The 19,088-nt window shown below is 39.6% G+C and overlaps 1 protein-coding gene across 2 annotated transcripts in view; it reads right to left on the bottom strand.

Moving 5' to 3' along the window:
- The window catches only part of FRAS1 (Fraser extracellular matrix complex subunit 1), a 534,238-nt gene that overhangs the window by 100,620 nt on the left and 414,530 nt on the right, over positions 1-19,088 (bottom strand). For both annotated transcript variants that reach the window (XM_070372561.1, XM_070372562.1), the window contains 6 exons: positions 13,638-13,769; positions 12,430-12,555; positions 10,229-10,476; positions 2,226-2,374; positions 1,880-2,042; positions 174-309 (listed from right to left, as the gene is read on the bottom strand). In XM_070372561.1, the coding sequence (XP_070228662.1) occupies positions 174-309; positions 1,880-2,042; positions 2,226-2,374; positions 10,229-10,476; positions 12,430-12,555; positions 13,638-13,769 (954 nt within the window). The remainder of the gene's footprint in view (positions 1-173; positions 310-1,879; positions 2,043-2,225; positions 2,375-10,228; positions 10,477-12,429; positions 12,556-13,637; positions 13,770-19,088) is intronic.

Raw genomic sequence — 19,088 nt, 5'->3', positions numbered from 1 at the left:
ATGCTCAGTCAATGTTTGTTGAGTCAACAAGACCTTCCTTCCATTTCTTGGAAATGGTTCCACCCCTCTTCGGGTCTCCTTGTCCAGGTTAATTGCAGGAAGTGACCCCCTTCCACCCTGCCACCCTGCCTCTTCTCTCCAGGTCTGGAACAATTCTACAGCCAGGCTGGTACCTGTCCCCGTGTTCTCGATGCAGCCGTACTGGGGCAGGGCGCTTAGCTTAATGATGGCATCCTCCTGGAAACTGTCCTCAGCAGCAGCAGCGAAGAAATGGTGAAAAGAGAGTGGGGTCCTCCCTCCCTCGTCAACCTAAGAAAGAAAAGATTGGAGAGAGTCCTTGGGCGGTTACGCGGACTGCAGTAAAAAAGGACTGAATCGAAAATTGCTGCCTGGGGTGACCTTCCATGAGTTCGAGGAGGCAGATCTCTACAGACAAGATGAGGAATGAGCCAGCTTCTGGGGCCTGGCCATCCTTCAGCATCTCTCAGAGCCGTGCTCAGATACAGTGATGTCCGTGTTTGCCTTCAAAGCTGTGCTTCTTCCATGATGGATCTGGTTATAAAGCAGCTCTGGCCCATTCTAATCACCCACCTTGGAACAGCTGCACGTCAGGAGGACTGCCTTCCTTCGCATCAACGTTCAAAAGTCTGCAGCTTCAGGATGATCCATTCAGTCCTCCCTTGGATACTGTGGGTGCATCCTGTCCTATAGGAGTTCCCACCAGAGATAAAGTCCCCTTTATCCTGTGAGAGCGTATGCTTAAAGGTGTAAGGGAAGACCGGGCTCACCGTACCTGAAAGCTAGTGCTTATCATTACTGTCAAAAAGAATAATAAATTGGTTTAAGTAAAAGCAGTAGCTCCAGCTGCCTTTTTCCTTTCGCGCCCTGTTTTGCATGCTAACGTTGCAACCTGAGCCGAGTGTTTTTTGTAGCCTCCTGGATATGCAACTTGACTTCTGAATGACTCTTGGCTAAATACAGAAAGATTTACAAATTATAAAGTGGAAGGTCACCCTGACTCTGGGGACGGTGCAAATTGCTTCCCCACTGTGGATGTGAAAAGATGGGTGGAATATCAGAACCATTCAGAAACAACTGAGTTCTACAAATTTTCAGTTGCTCAAGAAAATCAGAAATCCTGAGTTTGGGGCATTATGGTATGTACATAGAGTGGAATAAGTAAGTGAATTAACTTTTATGGAATCCCTACTGTGGGCCAGTTCTGTACTGGAGCTTTTTAATGCTATTTTATTCACCATCAGAGTAATCCTTTATGTAATAGGAATAGTAGTAACACCTTAAAAATGAAGCAACTGAGGCTAAGAAAGATTATATAATTGGTCCAAGATCAGTCAGCTAGTAACCAAACTGGCACTTGAACTCGGGTACGGGTAACTTCATAATCGGGGTACATTACATGGACCCCCACCCTCCACACAGCAAGGAACTGTCAATATTGTTTACTGAGGTAAGTATCAACTCAATTTAAGATGTGACCCAGGACACTATCCATATTTCTATGTTTTAGTTGCTGCAAACATTAGACTATAAATACCTCAAAAAATACATCTCTACACTCCTACTACTATACACATCTAGCATAGTATACAAAATACTGTACACAAATAGATCTGTGTCTGGCACAGAAATATTTGTTGACTAATTAAATAATGTGGTTATAATGATTTGATCTTACACATTTAATTATTTTCATCCTTTTTGAAAAACTAATGATTGAAAGCCATAATAGCTTGATTCTATGGCTTAGATAGTTGAGGGGGAGGACCTGACAGCCAGTTTAGATAGACACCCTTCATTCACATGGGCGCAGACTCCAGCTTTCTACAGCGTCCACCGTTCATTGATCTGAACTGCTTACCGTGATAAGGTCAGCAAAAGCAATGACTGGGGGTGGATCCTTGATGGGCGTGATGGTGATGGTAAACTTCTGATTGTCCAGACGGTTGTGGTCCATATCAGAGACAGAGAAGTGGAAGCTGTCAGTAACTGGATGACCACCGGTCTCAAACGCGGCTGAATACCTATAGAAGTCAAGAGAAGAATGGAATGAATGAGCTACACTGTCAGGTCAAGTCAGACGACTGAATCTCTGTTTAAAAATGGGGCCAGAGGCAACATAATCTTTCACGGGAACTATGAGTTAGTTGCTTACATATTTTAATACAATTTTAAAAATTCTGCGTAGTACCAGGTGGTTATAATACCTAATTTTCTTGTTGTTGATGTCTTCCATTGTGAAATTAGAAATCTCTGAGAGCTCTTCCACCTCAGGTCCTGAGGTTTTTAAGAGAGCACCGTACATGGGCAGAGAAGTTATCTGAATCCAGATCTCTGGGTCGGAGGAAGAATCATCCTAATCAAGCAAACATGATACAAGACATGAATGCACATTTGCAGGAAGACATATTTTCAGTAAAGATTACAGGTGCTCCTTTTTCTGCTAAATCTCCTTAAGCAATACCATGTTAAACTGCATGAAAATCTCACTATTTATTCCTCCTAAAATGTCTCTTTGACAGTCATCTTTGAAGAGTAGCTCAAGATAATAGCTTGAAATGCACTTTAAGTATGGGGCATAAAAGAAAGAGAGAAAGAAAGCAAGCCCAGTGGTTACTGTAAGAGCCACATAAAGTTTTGTTTTTATTACAAGCAGCTAGTGAAGTACAAAACATGGTCAGAAATATAAGTCATTCTTCTAGAAACACAGTTGTAGGCTTCTTCTAGAGTTTTTTAGTACAGTTTGCTTTTTAGAAAAAGGTAAAATTTTTGGAAATAGGTAAAACTCTACTGCTGCTGCTGCTGCTAAGTTGCTTCAGTTATGTCCGACTCTGTGTGACCCCATAGACAGCAGCCCACCAGGCTCCTCCGTCCCTGGGATTTTCCAGGCAAGAACACTGGAGTGGGCTGCCATTTCCTTCTCCAACGCATGCATGCATGCTAAGTTGCTTCAGTCATGTCCAACTCTATGCGACCCTATGCTAAACCGTATGATAACAATGATTTAAAAATTCAGTTTAACAAAGAATGGAAGGTAAGGACACACTTTAAAGAGCAGTCAACACAATAAAAAATTTTACCTTAACAGAAAAATTTAAGAAGTCTTATGAATTTCATTCTGACCAAGCCTATGCATGCTCAACCCCTGAGATGCCCAATCCTAATGAAGACTGTTTATTTCCCTGTCCTCTGCACTGTTTATTTACTGAGAAATAAAATTGGCTTCCTGTTTCTACATGGAGAATAATTGAAGACAATAATTGAATATCTTAACAATTTCTTCTTTCTTCAAGGATATTTTTGGAAGTATCTAGAAGGGAGGCAACATCTTCTTGGAAAGATCCCAAGTCATTCATCTTTTAGACCAGTTGGCTGTGAACATGAGGGCACTCTACACTTCACCCCAGCAACAATGAAGATAAATATTGCATGACCAAGTATACTTTCACATGCAAACTTGCATAGCTATGATGCACAGTTAGCTGAGGTTGGAGATCAGAAATGTGAGCACAGCTGCCTGGTGATCTGGGGGAGCAGCTTTTGGTCAGCTCTCATTTCTATCCTTGGGGACCTTTTTAAGTTGGCAGTTCAGAGCCTCAAGGCAAGATCATAGAACTTTCCATATTTCCTCACATCACTTGACAGTAACAAGGAAGGAAAAGCAAATTTATCGAAGCTGTAAAACTTCAGAAAACAGCCCCTAAATTTATACTTTAAAAGTTTCTCTATTTTTCTTTATGGGTTATCAAATACAACATGCAGGCTTCCAAAAGACTACTTGCTATAATATTACTGTGAGTAGCCTCTGAGGGGGAATTTTTAAAAGACAGCCAAGTGTTCTAAGGCACTGTCTTCTGAGATGGTGATAAACTACAAGGACAGAGCTCCTGGCTCTTGATGAGAATGAACAGCTTCTAAATTCCACATTGGCAAATTTGGCAAAGAAATGCTTATCTCATGTCAGGCCCAACTTATTATAATTTTTCAAATCTCAAGTGACTGCTGGGTTTGAAACAGTGTGAAATCAGCTGGATTTTTTTCTGAATGCTGTCATCGTTTAAAGAAACTTACTACTTTGAGATATCCAAGATACTGTGGGTGAAAAATTCTTAAGAACATAGACCTTGATTTTATGTAATTTTTCTACTCGAAGACCTTCTTACCCATTTTGTGTTAATTCACTTTTTCATTTTCTTTTTTATTATCTATACATCTATTGACACACCATTCAACACAAGGATGGGAACTCTGATGATTAACATTTTATGCCCCTCTTTCATCCTGTCCCTGGTTCTACCATCACACCATGGATCTTGCTTTTTGACTTCCTTGAATCTCTTGGAATAGTTTGATATATTATTGTAAAGTTGTTGTTGTTGTTGAGTCGCTCAGTCCTTTCGGGTTCTTTGTGATCCCATGGACCGCAGCATGTCCTTCACTATCTCCCGGAGTTTGCTCAAACTCATGTCCATTAAGTTAGTGATGCCTCCAACCATGTCATCCTCTGTCACCCCTTTCTCAGCCTGCCCTCAATCTTTCCCAGTATCAGAGTCTTTCCCAATGAGTTGGCTCTTCACATCAGGTAGCCAAAGTATTGGAGATTCAGCATCAGTCCTTCGAATGAATATTCAGGATTGATTTCCTTTAGGATTGACAGGTTTGATCTTGCTGTCCAAGGGACTCTTAAGAGTCTTCTCCAGCACCACAGTTTGAAAGCATCAATTCATTGATACTCAAGGGTGAGAGTTATAGTCCAACTCTCATATTCGTACGTGGCTACTAAGAAAGCCGTAGCTTTGATTATACAGATCTTTGTTGGCAAACTACTGTAAAGTAGTTGCAGTATTTTTTAAAATGTATGAAAAGGGAGTTAGACCCTCCTCTTGTGGGATTTCTTTTTCTTTTCACTCAATAGACTGCTAAGATCCATGATTTTATGTTTCATGATCCATGATTTATATTCTTTTCACTCAGTAGAAGACAGCTAAGATCCATTAATTTATTTATTTTCTTGGGCTCCAAAATCACTGGAGATGGTGACTGCAGTCATGAAATTGAAAGGCACTTGCTCTTTGGAAGAAAATCTATGACAAACCTAGACAGCATATTAAAAAGCAGAGACATTACTTTGCCAATAAAGGTCTGTCTAGTCAAAGCTATAGTTTTTCCAGATGTCATGTATGGATGTGTCAGTTGGTCTATAAAGAAATCTGAATGCCAAAGAATTGATGCTTTTGAACTGTGGTGTTGGAGAAGACTCTTGCAAGTCACTTGGACTACAAGATCAAACCAGTAAATCCTAAAGGAAATCAGTCCTGAATGGTCATTGGAAGTACTGATACTGAAGCTGAAACTCCAATACTTTGGCCACCTGATGTGAAGAACTGACTCCTTAGAAAAGACCCTGATGCTAGGAAAGATTGAAGGCAGGAGGAGAAGGGGACCACAGAGAATGAGATGGTTGGATGGCATCACCAACTGGATGGACATGAGTTTGGGCACGCTCTGGGAGTTGGTGATGGATAGGGAAGCCTGGCGTGCTGCAGTCCATGGGGTCACGAAGAGTCAGACATGACTGAGCAACTGAACTGACTGCAAGATCCATGAATGTTGTTTTGTGAAGCTATTGTTCATCTCTTCTGAATGTTCTCTAGTATTCCACAGAATAAGTATGCTCCAAATTATGTTATTCCATTTGTTGATGCTGATAGACACTGGGCTTGTTTCAATATTTTTGCTACTACAAAATAGTGTTACTGTTATTACAAATAGTGCTTCCCTGATAGCTCAGTTGGTAAAGAATCCATCTGCAATGCAGGAGACCCTGGTTCAATTCCTGGGTTGGGAGGCTCCCCTGGAGAAGGGATAGGCTACCTACTCCAGTATTCTTGGGCTTCCTTGTGGCTCAGCTGGTAAAGAATCTGCCTGCAATGTGGGGAGAGCTGGGTTCGATCCCTGGGTTGGGAAGATCCCCTGGAGAAGAGAAAGGCTACCCACTCCAGTATTCTGGCCTGGAGAATTCCATGGACTGTATAGTCCCTGGGGTCTCAAAAGAGTTGGACACAACTGAGTGACTTTCACTTTCATTGCTGTGAGTACCCTTGTGTATATTCTTGTGCATATCTTTTGTACCTGTGAAAGTCTCCCTTGGAAAGGAATCCAGGAGAGGAATGGTTAGGGAACATGAGCATTCATCATTACGAGACAATGTCAAATTCCTTCCCAGAGCGGTTGTTCTAATTTACAGCTCCATCATAAAAGAACCTCCTGTAGATCCATTTCCTCTCTGACATTTGGCATTTTCATATTTTAACATTTTTGCCAGTTGAATTGGTACTAACCAGCAGACAGTCTTTGCCTGCGTTTCCTGATGTCTAAAAAGGTGAATGTCTCTTATCTTTACTGGCCCTATGGATTCCTCTTCTGAAATTCCTGCTCATGTCTCCTGTTCATTTTTCAAATGGATTATCTTTTTCTTCTTGATTGGCAGATATTCTTTATATTTTCTTTGTTATCTTTGGTTCTATGTGTTGTACATATCTTTTTCCAGTTTGTAAGTAGTTTTTTTTGTTTTTTAATGGTGTGTTTTGGAGAACATCAATTTTAATTTTAATATAATCAAATTGTCAATCTTTTCTTTATAGTTAGCATTTTCTGTTTGTAGTTTAAGAAATTCTTCCTTTTCCCATTATCATGAAAATATTCACCTATACCCTACAAAGAATTGTACAATTTTACTTATGACATTTAAGGACTTGATTTACTAGTTAATATCTGTCTAGGGTGTGAGGCAGCAGTACAAGTTCTTGTTTTCTTTTTAATATGAATAATAATTTGTGCAGATTCATGTTTCAAATAGTTTCTCCCATTTGCACCAGTCTGGTTTGCTGTATCTGTTTTACTTTACAGTCCTAAGTATGTCTGTTTCTAGACTCTCTAGTGTATACCAGTGTGGATTGATTTAAATAGTGCACATTTATATCAAATCCTGATATCTGATAGGGCAAGCCCCTGCCCTCCTGTCATTCATTTTCAGAATTTTGGCCGTTTGTTCTTTAAACATTATAGACACCTTCCCAGGTGGTGCTAAGTGGTAAAGAATCCACCTACCAATGCAGGAGACGTAAGAGATGTGCCTTCAATCCCTGGGTTGGGAAGATCCCTGGAGGAGGGCATGGCAACTCCCTCCAGTATTCTTGCCTAGAGAATCCCATGGATAGAGGAGCCTGGCAGGCTACAGTCCATAGGGCTGCAAAGAGCCAGACACGACTGAAGTGACTTAGCACGCATGGATACATTATAGAATGAGCTTATCAAGATCATTAAAAGGTCACTGAACTTTTGACTAGTACTCAGTTGAATGGAAAGATCATGTTGTTGGAGAATTGATATCTTTTTGATACTAAATATTACAATTAATATGGCATCTCCTAGTGCTTTTAAATGGAGAAGGCAATGGCCAGCCCACTCCAGTACCCTTGCCTGGAAAATCCCATGGATGGAGGAGCCTGGTAGGCTGCAGTCCATGGGGTTGCGAAGAGTCGGACATGACTGAGTGACTTCACTTTCACTTTTCACTTTCATGCACTGGAGAAGGAAATGGCAACCTACTCCAGTGTTCTTGCCTGGAGAATCCCAGGGACGGGGGAGCCTGGTGGGCTGCCGTCTATGGGGTCGCACAGAGTCGGACACGACTGAAGCAAATTACCACCAGCAGCAGCAGTGCTTTTAAAAATGTCTGCCAATTAAGTATTACAATTTTCCCTGTAAAAGTAGTGCCTGGTTTTTATTACATTTAGTCCAAGGAATATAACTTTTGTGATGTTAAGTGGTATCATCTTTTTAGTTAAATGTACTGGTTACTTTTTGCTCTTATATAGAAATGCTATTGTTCTGTTGATCTTCTATCCAGCCCCTTCCTAAATTCTCCTCTTATTTTTGAAACTTTGTCAAGAGATTCCTTTGGATTTTCTTTATAGTCAGTAATAGCATCAAGTTTCCCTAGAAGTTACACATCTTTTGTTACATTTATACCTCATATGCATTATGTAATATTATTATAGATGGTTTATTTTGAATTAGTATATTTTTGGCTAGTGCATAGCAATTCTATTAGCTATTTAAGATTAATCTTGTATCATCCTCTCCATATTACAAATGAGACAACTGAGCCCTAGGGAGTTTAATAACATGTCAAGGGTTATTACACTAGCAAAAGTGGTAAGCTTGGATGAGAACCCATTCATTTTAACCATAAAACCCACACATCCCTCGCCTACTTGTTTTCTTGCAGTACATAGCAAATTGTGTACAGGAAACCACCATTAAGAAGCAAATCACACAGAATCCCATTTTTGCCTTTTGTTTCTCCTGACGTCATTTGACCTTCTTGCGTTCACGATACTGTGATTAAGAACAGGCTCACATGTTCCTTTACGTTATAGTCTGGGTTTCCCCAGTGGTTCAGCGATAAAGAATCTGCCTGCAATGCAGGAGATACAGGAGACGTGGATTCGATCCCTGGGTCAGAAAGATCCCCTGGAGAAGGGAATGGCCACCCACTCCCGTATTCTTACTGGGAAAATCCCACGGACAGAGGAGCCTGGTGGGCTACAGTCCATGGGGTTGCAAAGAGTCAGACACGAGCACAACACAACAGCTGCCCCATTTATGACCAAGGTTTTGAATGGCTTTTCCAACTTTTCTGGATGTTCACAGCAAACTCACTAACTATGCATACCTAGAAAAATCTTCCCATGACATTAAGCAAAAAATTCTTCCACAACACTCAGAGAAAGTTAGTATTAATAAATAACTTAGCTAAGTCTTTAAAAGATGCTATGCTTTCAGTGAGCTAGAATAATTCTTTTGGAGTCTTCTTTCTGCTCCAGTGGGTAAATTCACATTCAATCAATTTCTGAAAATACATATTCAGTTGCCAATGGGCTTGCATTTTGATCTGCAGCTCATAATATGCACTTAATGGGAAGGAACTGCTTCTGGAATCCTATTTTGGTCTGTCAAACATTTTTCAAGCCTTGGTGATCTATTGATTAAATCTGTATTCATAAATTTTTATGAATTCATGTTTCATAAGACTCAAAAGGCCATTACCTAGGGTAAGAATCACCTGTCAATTTAAAAACAAAGCCAAAGGTGTTCTGAAAATGTACTAGACCCACGAGAAGAATCAGGGTGGAAAGCAGTTTCCCATAAGTTAAGAAAAGACAATTTTAGGGGAAAATCTGTGCAAAAGCAATTGAAGCAATTGTTCCCAGGCCAATGCTTTATCTTACATGCTACTATTCAGGCCTAGATTTTATAGCCATATTCTTCAGCTCAGAAAAGGATTTCATAAAACTATACAGTAATTTTTTTAAAGGCCAGGTTATTGGAGGAAATTTTAAGATTAGCAAAGGAAAAATTCAATACTAAGAGTGATTATCATTCAGATAACCATTTTTATTTCAGTGTATTTGTCAAAACTACTCATTATGATTTTTACACGGAGAGTTTATATTCACAACATACATACATGAAAAATAAAATTAATTATCCTCACTATCCTTAGCTCCAGAGGTAAAGTCAAGGAAAGAAGATGAGTTTAATTGACCAGGATCACATATCAAATTAAGATTAGACTAGTGGAAAAAACAACAGTTTCTGAATCTACCCTTGGTCCCTGCTTCTCATGGGGCAAGGAATGGAGGGTGAGTCAGGAATCCTGCCAAACAAGCATGCCAGCATTCGGTCCAGAGCTGGACCTGAGACAAACGCTAGTGAGAAGTGGGCTTTCTCTCAGAAAAGTGAGCCATGAAATACCATAACTTATCAGTCATTGGTGGGTAAATTCTTCTAAGTTGATCTTTCTCTAAAATTCCCATTTGAAATACTATGGAGGGAGCTTAAAATATGGGAACTTGGACTTTTTGACATTGTTACTGTTTCCTAGTGCAAATCACCCATCTCATTGTGCATTTTCAGTGCATTTTCATCAATGTTCTGCTCATTCACTTGTCTGCTAGGGAAACAGTGAGAACAGCTGGAATAAAGAGCATTACTACTGCAAAGAGCAGAATGATAGGGAAGCTGACAAAAAGCTCTTTTATGGCCATAGACCTGATGGCCCAAATGTTCAGCCACGGGCATCACTTTCTAGTCAACCTGATCAGAGGATGCAGTGGACAAAAAGACAAAAGAAAGAACTTACCACGTAAGCCAGGTGTGACCGAGTGATCACAGCTGTGCTTTTACTGGCAACCGTGACGCTCAGCGAGGCACCAGCAGCCAGTCGGGGCCCCCGGGCCTCGGCCGGTGATACCTCCACCCTCACGTCCACTGTTGTGGCTGAGAGGCCGTCTGTGACTGAGATCTCCATGCTGTCCTCCCGGGCAGATGAGCCATCGTGTAGATACCGCAGGACATTTTTCTCTACATCCTCATATGTGAAAGTGTCACCTTTCAAGAACAAAACAAATTGCAAAAAACCAGGAACTTCTGGGAACAATGCTATTCATTTCCATAACACCTTTGTACTCAGGATTTCAAAGCACATATAGGATCATAAACCCTGGGAGTTGTAAGCTAATTAGTTCAACCAAACACCCAATGTATTTTTACACTATCCTTGAAAAGGGTTCTTTAGCCTGTCCTTCAACATGGCTCAAGGTGGGAGGCTCACCATTTTACAAGGGAGCTAATTCAACTGGCGATAACTCTAAAAATTTTTTTAAAGCTTTAAATCAGATGGAGCCAAGATCTGCCTCTCTAAGCTCCACTCTTCACTGTTTCATTCTAGACAATACAGAGCATGCTTCTATTCTCTATGAGAGCCCTTCTAGAATCTAATCATGATACTGATGATTTATTTTAAAAGTTAAGAAAGTTAAAAAACACTTAAAACTTGAAAAGTATACTTGAAGTTAGAAACCTACTCTGTGTAAGTCTAGAAACCTACTCTGCGAAAGTCTATTCATAATTAGGTGATAGGTGTCATACAGAAAAAAAATTTTCAAGGTCATAAACATTTAAGAAAAATAGGTTTAAACAAAATTTAAAATATTTAAATGTCAGGGTTCACTAGAATTCTAGAATCATCAATATACAATATGAAAGCTTCTCAAAAGTGTTTGGTCATAGAATCCTTTTTATGAGAAATGCTGCTTTAGTGCCATGGGGCCCCATGACTCCTGAGCACAGCTGAGGAACTGGTCTTCTTAGATGTTCTATTCAACTCTATTTCCTCACAGATTACTGACTATAATAATTGATGTTATATAAGAAAACTAAAGAATTTATCCATTCTTTGTTTTCTTCTTCCAAGCCTTCTCTTGATGCTAGTGTAATTGTTCCTTAAAACAATAATAAAACTAATATTTTACAAACATCTTTCAAACTCACATATTAATTACACAAATGTTGGTTAAATATAATATTAAAGAAACTGGGCTATGACTGTTATGCTCCTAACATAGATCCCTTAGGATACCAGAAATCTATCATAGTGACACTTCTTTTGCTCAGTAACTTTAAAAAAAAAAAATCTGTCTTTGTGAATCCCAAGTGCCTATTTATTGTTCTTACAAATCCCATGTAGCTTCAAGGTAAAAAATTTGGCACTCTCCCTCTGCAGCAATATTCAGAAGAACACATTATTACATGCCTATTAGGAATTCCATGAAAGTTTTGAGAAAATACGGATTGTCATAATAAGTATATAGCATCCCAAGGTGACAACTTTGAAACAATATTCACTTCAATATATGAGAGCCAACTATTAAAAATTAGATTCAGTTGTGTTCTTTGAACTTTTCTGTATTTCCTAAACAATCAGCATGTATGATTTTTATAACTGGATAAAGTACAATAAATATTATTTTGGAAAGCTGGTCACATAACCACTTTTTTTAATGGATGAAAATACATGCAGCTTATACTCTAAGAGTCAGAGCGTTTAAGATACTGTGAAGATGCACATGGAGCTGACAACTCATATGAGGTTGTTCTAAATGTACTCACTCCAGGCTTCAGAAATCAATTTTATATACAACCTGAGAAAAGAGCTTCATAGTTTTGGAGTGTGGGTGGTAGTGCGGAGAAGCAAGTCCCCAGTACTTCAGTCAATGGACTAAACATTAAAGGTCTTCCCTTTCTAAGCACCTCCTTATAGTTTACCCTACAATATTGCTTTACTTCTTGTCAGAGACATAAAATCAACTGTGGAGCAAGAACAATATTCTGTAAGAGAAGAGAATCTAAAAAAGAATGAATATAAGTACATGTATAACTGAATCACTTTGCTATACACCTGAGACTATCAAAACATTGTAAATCAACTATAGTCCAATAAAATTAAAATAGTTAAAAAAAAAAAGAAGTTCCAGGAGGCCAGTGACGGAGTGAGCAGGCTACCTGTGGCCATGGGCCCTGGTGACCCAGCTGTGTACTTAATAAGCATGCCATGCTGTGGAGGCTTCCGAAGCTCAAAGAGGAGTTCTTCAGGCACTGTTTCCATGTCTCGTACTACCAGCCGAAGTTCTGTAGTCAGGAGAATAGAGCATGGTGAGCTGTGGATGTTAGCAACTCTATACTCTGCGTACAGTAAAGCCCCAGGCCAGGCTGGAAGCCATGTTGTGGGAAACCCGATGGTTAAAAGAAGACGCTAAACTGAATCGACCACAAAAGAGAGAAAACTTAATACAGCCAATTCACAAATTGTAAGTTCCTTAAGAGTTTACTTATGAGTCGGTAGTTCCAAATTCAGAACACCTTTTTTCTCCCATACAAATGAGGGAATGGCGGTCCACATAAAGGTCAGTCCTGACTGACTAGGTAGGTTTTCTTCCATAAAATACTCATGAAAGTGGTTTCTGCTTATTATTGTTTCTTCTCTTCTCCTTTCTCTGAATCTATAGAGGAGCCAGCTTATTTTAATAATGGTTGCTCTGGCCACCACAGCACAAGAGAAGGAGTGGGACAGAAGGGACAGTTAACTTTATATCTATGACTTGCTAATACGTTGAATGATAATTCACTTTAGGGCCAATACTGACATGTAGAAACTGGATAAGGATGTATAAGAACACACCTTACAAAAATCAAAATATCCACTCTTCCCTTTTCAGACATTCTTGGTAAAAGAATACACTTCTAAAGAGTAAGTATACTAATAGGTAAATAAAATCACATAAAAAACACTTGGGTCAACTCTAGCTCTTCACAACTTCTGAAGGTTATTGTGATCTGCCACTCCTGTTACTTTTCCCTTTCTCAGTAGAAAACAAGAGCAGCCATTGAAACCATTTCCCTCACGTCTCTTCTCTGCTCTCTGTTACTTTATATTTTAGTGATGGCAACAAATCAAACTCCTGGAGGCTGGAAAATGAATTCCGTGTTGTATTCCATCACTGAGCACTGGCCTCTGAAGGGTTTATTTCCTTCTCTCTGTTGCTTCCATTTGCATGGCAATGGCCAAAGGGACTGCCATGGCTGAGAAAGCATGCAACTTCTGGAAGAGAAGCTCACTACTTTTTGGTAACCATGAAGAGGTTTAAACAGGGACTGTTAATGACATAGGGTTCCATCTTCTAGTCATTGTCTTGCAGGTTCTCAGTTCTTACCTATAGAAGTGCTGCCTCCTGGGCTGACCACAAGCAGAGGAGCTGTGACCTGGAACACTGGTGGGTACTGATCTGTGCGAAGTAAGTGAATGGTGAGGGCCATCTCTGGACTCGTGTGCTCTCCATCAGAAACTAGAAAGGATACACACACACACACACACAGAGGCATAAATCACCTTGTAGTCTGGTCACCTTTAGGCAAGTTCTATAAACTTGTAGCTAAAAGTTTTTTTTTTTTTTTTATTACCTTAAGACTCTGAAGAGATGCTTACAAATGGAAAGAGTAAGGCAGCAAGTGAAGATACTGTGAGCTATTCTAACAAAGCTCTTTCTACTGAATAACAAGGAGGCTAAAGGACCATAATAACACAGTCATTTTAAGAAGTAATTTTCACAAGGTGATATTGATAAATGTTCAGTTCAGTTCAGTTGCTCAGTCGTGTCCGACTCTTTGCGACCCAATGAATTGCAGCATGCCAGGCCTCCCTGTCCATCACCAACTCCTGAAGTTCACTCAAACTCATGTCCATCGAGTCGGTGATGCCACCCAGCCATCTCATCCTCTGTCGTCCCCTTTTCCTCCTGCCCCCAATCCCTCCCAGCATCAGGGTCTTTTCCAATGAGTCAACACTTCACATGAGGTGGCCAAAGTATTGGAGTTTCAGATTCAGCATCAGTCCTTCCAAAGAACACCCAGGACTGATCTCCTTTAGAATGAACTGGTTGGATCTCCTTGCAGTCCAAGGGACTCTCAAGAGTTTTCTCCAACACCACAGTTCAAAAGCATCAATTCTTCAGTGCTCAGCCTTCTTCACAGTCCAACTCTCACATCCATACATGACCACTGGAAAAACCATAGCCTTGACTAGACGGACCTTTGTTGGCAAAGTAATGTCTCTGCTTTTGAATATGCTATCTAGGTTTTTCATAACTTTCCTTCCAAGGAGTAAGCATCTTTTAATTTCATGGCTGCAGTCACAATCTGCAGTGATTTTGGAGCCCAGAAAAAGTCTGACACTGTTTCCACTGTTTCCCCATCTATTTCCCATGAAGTGATGAGACCGGATACCATGATCTTAGTTTTCTGAATGTTGAGCTTAAAGCCAACTTTTTCACTCTCCTCTTTCACTTTCATCAAGAGGTTTTTAGTTCCTCTTCACTTTCTGCCATAAGGGTAGTGTCATCTGCATATCTGAGGTTATTGATATTTCTCCCGGCAATCTTGATTCCAGCTTGTGCTTCTTCCAGCCCAGCGTTTCTCATGATGTACTCTGCATAGAAGTTAAATAAGCAGGGTGACAATATACAGCCTTGATGTACTCCTTTTCCTATTTGGAACCAGTCTGTTGTTCCATGTCCAGTTCTAACTGTTGCTTCCTGACCTGCATACAGGTTTCTCAAGAGGCAGGTCGGGTGGTCTGGTATTCCCATCTCTTTCAGAATTTTCAAATAGGCACTCATAGGTAATGCCGATAAAAGCTTTTATTTTTTGAATTACTGTAGACTTAATTCATTCTTCCAATGTTCCAGAGAAATACATTTACAAGAAAACTCTTTTAGAAATAACTTGTCTATGTCTCATCAGAAAATAATTTTTTAAAAGGATAGAAATGTCTACACATAATTCTAATGGTATTTGTTTGGAAGTAAGCAGACCCATTTTTACCTGGTCATTATGTCCAATGCAATAAGTGGAAGACATCTTTGTGAATAAAGCAGTGACCTTAATATTTTATTTGGATTACCTGAGGTATCCAAGTGAAAGCTGATCCCTGGAGGGAAATGAAAGCAGAGTTGCCAGACCCTTGGTTCTTGTTTCTATTTTTCCATACCCCACATGCCTTCCCTTCTCTAAAAGTCAGGTTTGTAGGAACACCTGCACCACTGACTCATCAATGGGTTTATCTGCAGTGCCTACTGAAAAAGCTGCACTGTTGATACTTTAAATGCGTGGTCTGCTTATACATGGGTTCATTACAAGGAATTTTTTACTTTTCTACTTTCTCCTGGACTTGGTAACAAGTCAGTGAGAATTTGACCTCTACTTCAGCCAAGTAAAGCATCACTTGAAAGTGAAGTCGCTCAGTCGTGTCCGACTCTTTGCGACCCCATGGACTGTAGCCTACCAGGCTCCTCTGTCCATGGGATTTTCCAGGCAAGAGTACTGGAGTGGATTGCCATTTCCTTCTCCAGGGGATCTTCCCAAACCAGGGATTGAACCTGGGTCTCCCGCATTGTAGACAGACGCTTTACCGTCTGAGCCACCAGGGACGTTCTAAAGCATCACTTATTGACTCCTGCTAATAAGTACATACAGGTTTTAGATTTGTCTTTTCCTTTAGAACACAACTAAAAGATATGGTTGGATTTTACAAGGTCTGTTCCATGTCCTTAGAGAAGTCCAGAAAGAGCCCTCCTGAAGGACAGACGATATTATCCCTGGGAGAATGACGGTTTTATGACTGTGGTCGTTTGGTCAAATGTCAAAGTTCTTACATCTGCTTCTTTGAGTTCAGTCTTTCATGCTCTCTGGATGGTCAGAGATAGGGATCAATGATTCTTCTTTTTTTTTCTTAATGTTTCCTCTATTTTTCTTTAGATTTTTATGTGGACCATTTTTTTAAAGTATTTACTGAATTTGTTACTATATTGCTTCTGATTTATGTTCTGGTGTTTTGGCCATACGGGATCTTAGTTCCCTGACCAGGGATTGAACCCTCACCTCTTGCACTGGAAGGTGAAGTCCTAAACATTGGACCACCAGGGAAGCCCTGGGACCAATGACTCTTAATTTTGGGGAGCTTGAGGACAAGTGAACCAACTTTTCCATAAATTTCAGTGGATTCTGGATTCTCTGAAGTGCTTGGAATCTAAGTTAAGAAGGCCTTTTGTTAAATAAAAATAAATAATTGCAAAATACAATTTTTTAATGTTTTACATTGATTTTTTTTGAAGTGAGGAGCACCTTTGGGAGCCTTCACCATCCTTACCCTACAGAAGAGGAGGAAAGACCAAAAACTTAAACAGCTTTGGTCATATCACTCAACTATCCGTGTGACCAAGGTATATCCTTGCCTCTATAAGTAAAGGGAGGAAAGTTATTTTTTAGTACAAATTTGTGAATGCTTGGTCGCTCAGTCACGTCTGACTCTTTGTGACCCTATGAACTATAGCCCACTAGCTCCTCTGTCCATAGGATTTCTCAAGGAAGAACACTGGAGTTCATTGCCATTTCCTCCTCCAAGGGGATTCTCCCGACCCAGGGATCGAACCCACGTCTCTTGCGTCTCCTGCATTGGCAGGCAGATTCCTTACCACCAAGCCATGTGGAAAGTCTAATACAAATCACATAACAACAAAATATACCATGATGGTGCAGGGCTTAGCAAGCAAATGTAAGAAATTACAATCAAAATGTTAATTGCATGTCTAACCCTCTCTTTAAGCAACATTTTTGATTTCTCTGAGAAATAGTCAAATTGTTTCTTGTCTCATACTTTTTAGATTGGCTCTTTCACCAAAAGTCTACACAAAAAATCTGCACACAGATGGTTCCAGCATCTTTATTCATAATGGCCCAAACTTAGAAGCACTCAAAATGTCCTTTAGCAGGGGAATGGATAAATAAACTATGGTACAGCTAGACAATGGAATATCACTCAACACTAAAATAAATGAGCTACCAAGCTATGAAAAGACATGGAGGAATCTTAAATGCATATTGCTAACTGAAAGAAGCCAGTCTAAAAAGTATGAATTCAACTATATGATATTCTGAAAAGGGTAAAACCATGGAAGGCAATAAAAAGAATAGTGTTTGCGAAAGGTGGGAAGTAGGGGTTGCAGGAGGGGCACAGGCAAAGCACAGAAAAATTTTCGGGCATTACAGTATCAACTCTGTATGATACAGTGATGGATAAATGCCATACATAGGTCTAAACCCATAGGATGCAAAATAACAAGAGTGAACTCTAGAGTAAACTCAACTTTGGGTGATTATGTGTCAGTGCTGATTTATCCTTGGTGAAAAGTGTACCATTCTAGTGACTGATACTGACAACTGGAGAGGCTAAGCTATGCATGTGCTGGCGTAGGGGGCACAGGGAAAATGTCTGTACCTTCCTTTCAATTTTGTTGTAAACCCAAAACTGCTCTAAAAAAAAATTTGTCTAAAATAAAAATTTTTTAAAATCACTGAACAGTAAAATAAAGGAACCTCAGGCAGAAACAAGATAAATTAATTTAAGGTCAGCCCAAGGTCTATTTTCTTTACTCTGTATAATAGGTTCATGGATCATTTAACTTAAAGTCTTGGGGAAGTTAATAGTTAACCCCTTCACCTATTCAAGCTTTCAGATTAGTATTGAGGCTTAAAATCTAAACCGGCACACTACCATGATACTTGTTTGTTTTTCATGATCAGAACACATACAGACCAGACTAAACACAGAAAAGTCAGAAACTTATATTACACTCCTGGTTGTGCTGTTTACCAAGTATAGACACATGGGCAGATAACTACTATAATGATCCTTAGTTTTCTCAGCTTTAAAATGCTAAAATAAAACCTATATTTACAATATTGCTGTAAGGCTTAAATACAAGTAATACTGCAAATTGTTTAATAATCAAGAAGTCTAGAAATGAGCCGACAATGGGCTCTTTTCAACAATGACACAATAATAGAAAAAGAGATAAAAGGTGTCCAAATCAGAATAAAAGAAAATTGTCAGTATTTGCAGATGAAATATTATATATAGAAAACCTTAAAGACTTCACCAAAAAACTGAGAGAACGAATAAATTCAGTAAAGTTGCAGGATACAAAATCAATACACAAAAACTGGTTGCATTCTGTACACTAATAACAAACCATTAGAAAGGGAAATTAGGAAAATAACCTCGTTAGAGTTGTATCAAAAAATTAAACATGTAGGGATAAATTTATTAAAGGAAGTGAAAGACCTGTAATATGAAAACTATATGACACCAGTGAAAGAAACTGAAGACACAAATACGTGGGAAGATATTTCTGACCATGAATTAGAAGAATTAATATTCAGCAATACGTGGACCATAAAATTCCAGATGTTCAAGCTGGTCTTAGAAAAGGCAGAGGAACCAGAGATCAAATTGCCAACATCATCGAAAAAGCAAGGGAGTTCCAGAAAAACATCTATTTCTGCTTTATTGACTATGCCAAAGCTTTTGACTGTGTGGATCACAATCAACTGTGGAAAATTCTGCAAGAGATGGGAATACCAGACCACCTGATCTGCCTCTTGAGAAACCTGTATGCAGGTCAGGAAGCAACAGTTAGAACTGGACATGGAACAACACACTGGTTCCAAATAGGAAAAGGAGTACGTCAAGGCTGTATATTGTCACCCTGCTTATTTAACTTCTATGCAGAGTACATCATGAGAAATGCTGGGCTGGAAGAAGCACAAGC

This window comes from Bos mutus, chromosome 6, assembly GCF_027580195.1.
Source record: "Bos mutus isolate GX-2022 chromosome 6, NWIPB_WYAK_1.1, whole genome shotgun sequence".
Taxonomy (NCBI): Eukaryota; Metazoa; Chordata; class Mammalia; order Artiodactyla; family Bovidae; genus Bos; species Bos mutus.
Note: the sequence above shows the minus strand (reverse complement) of the source record. Positions and strands in the feature narration are given on the sequence as shown.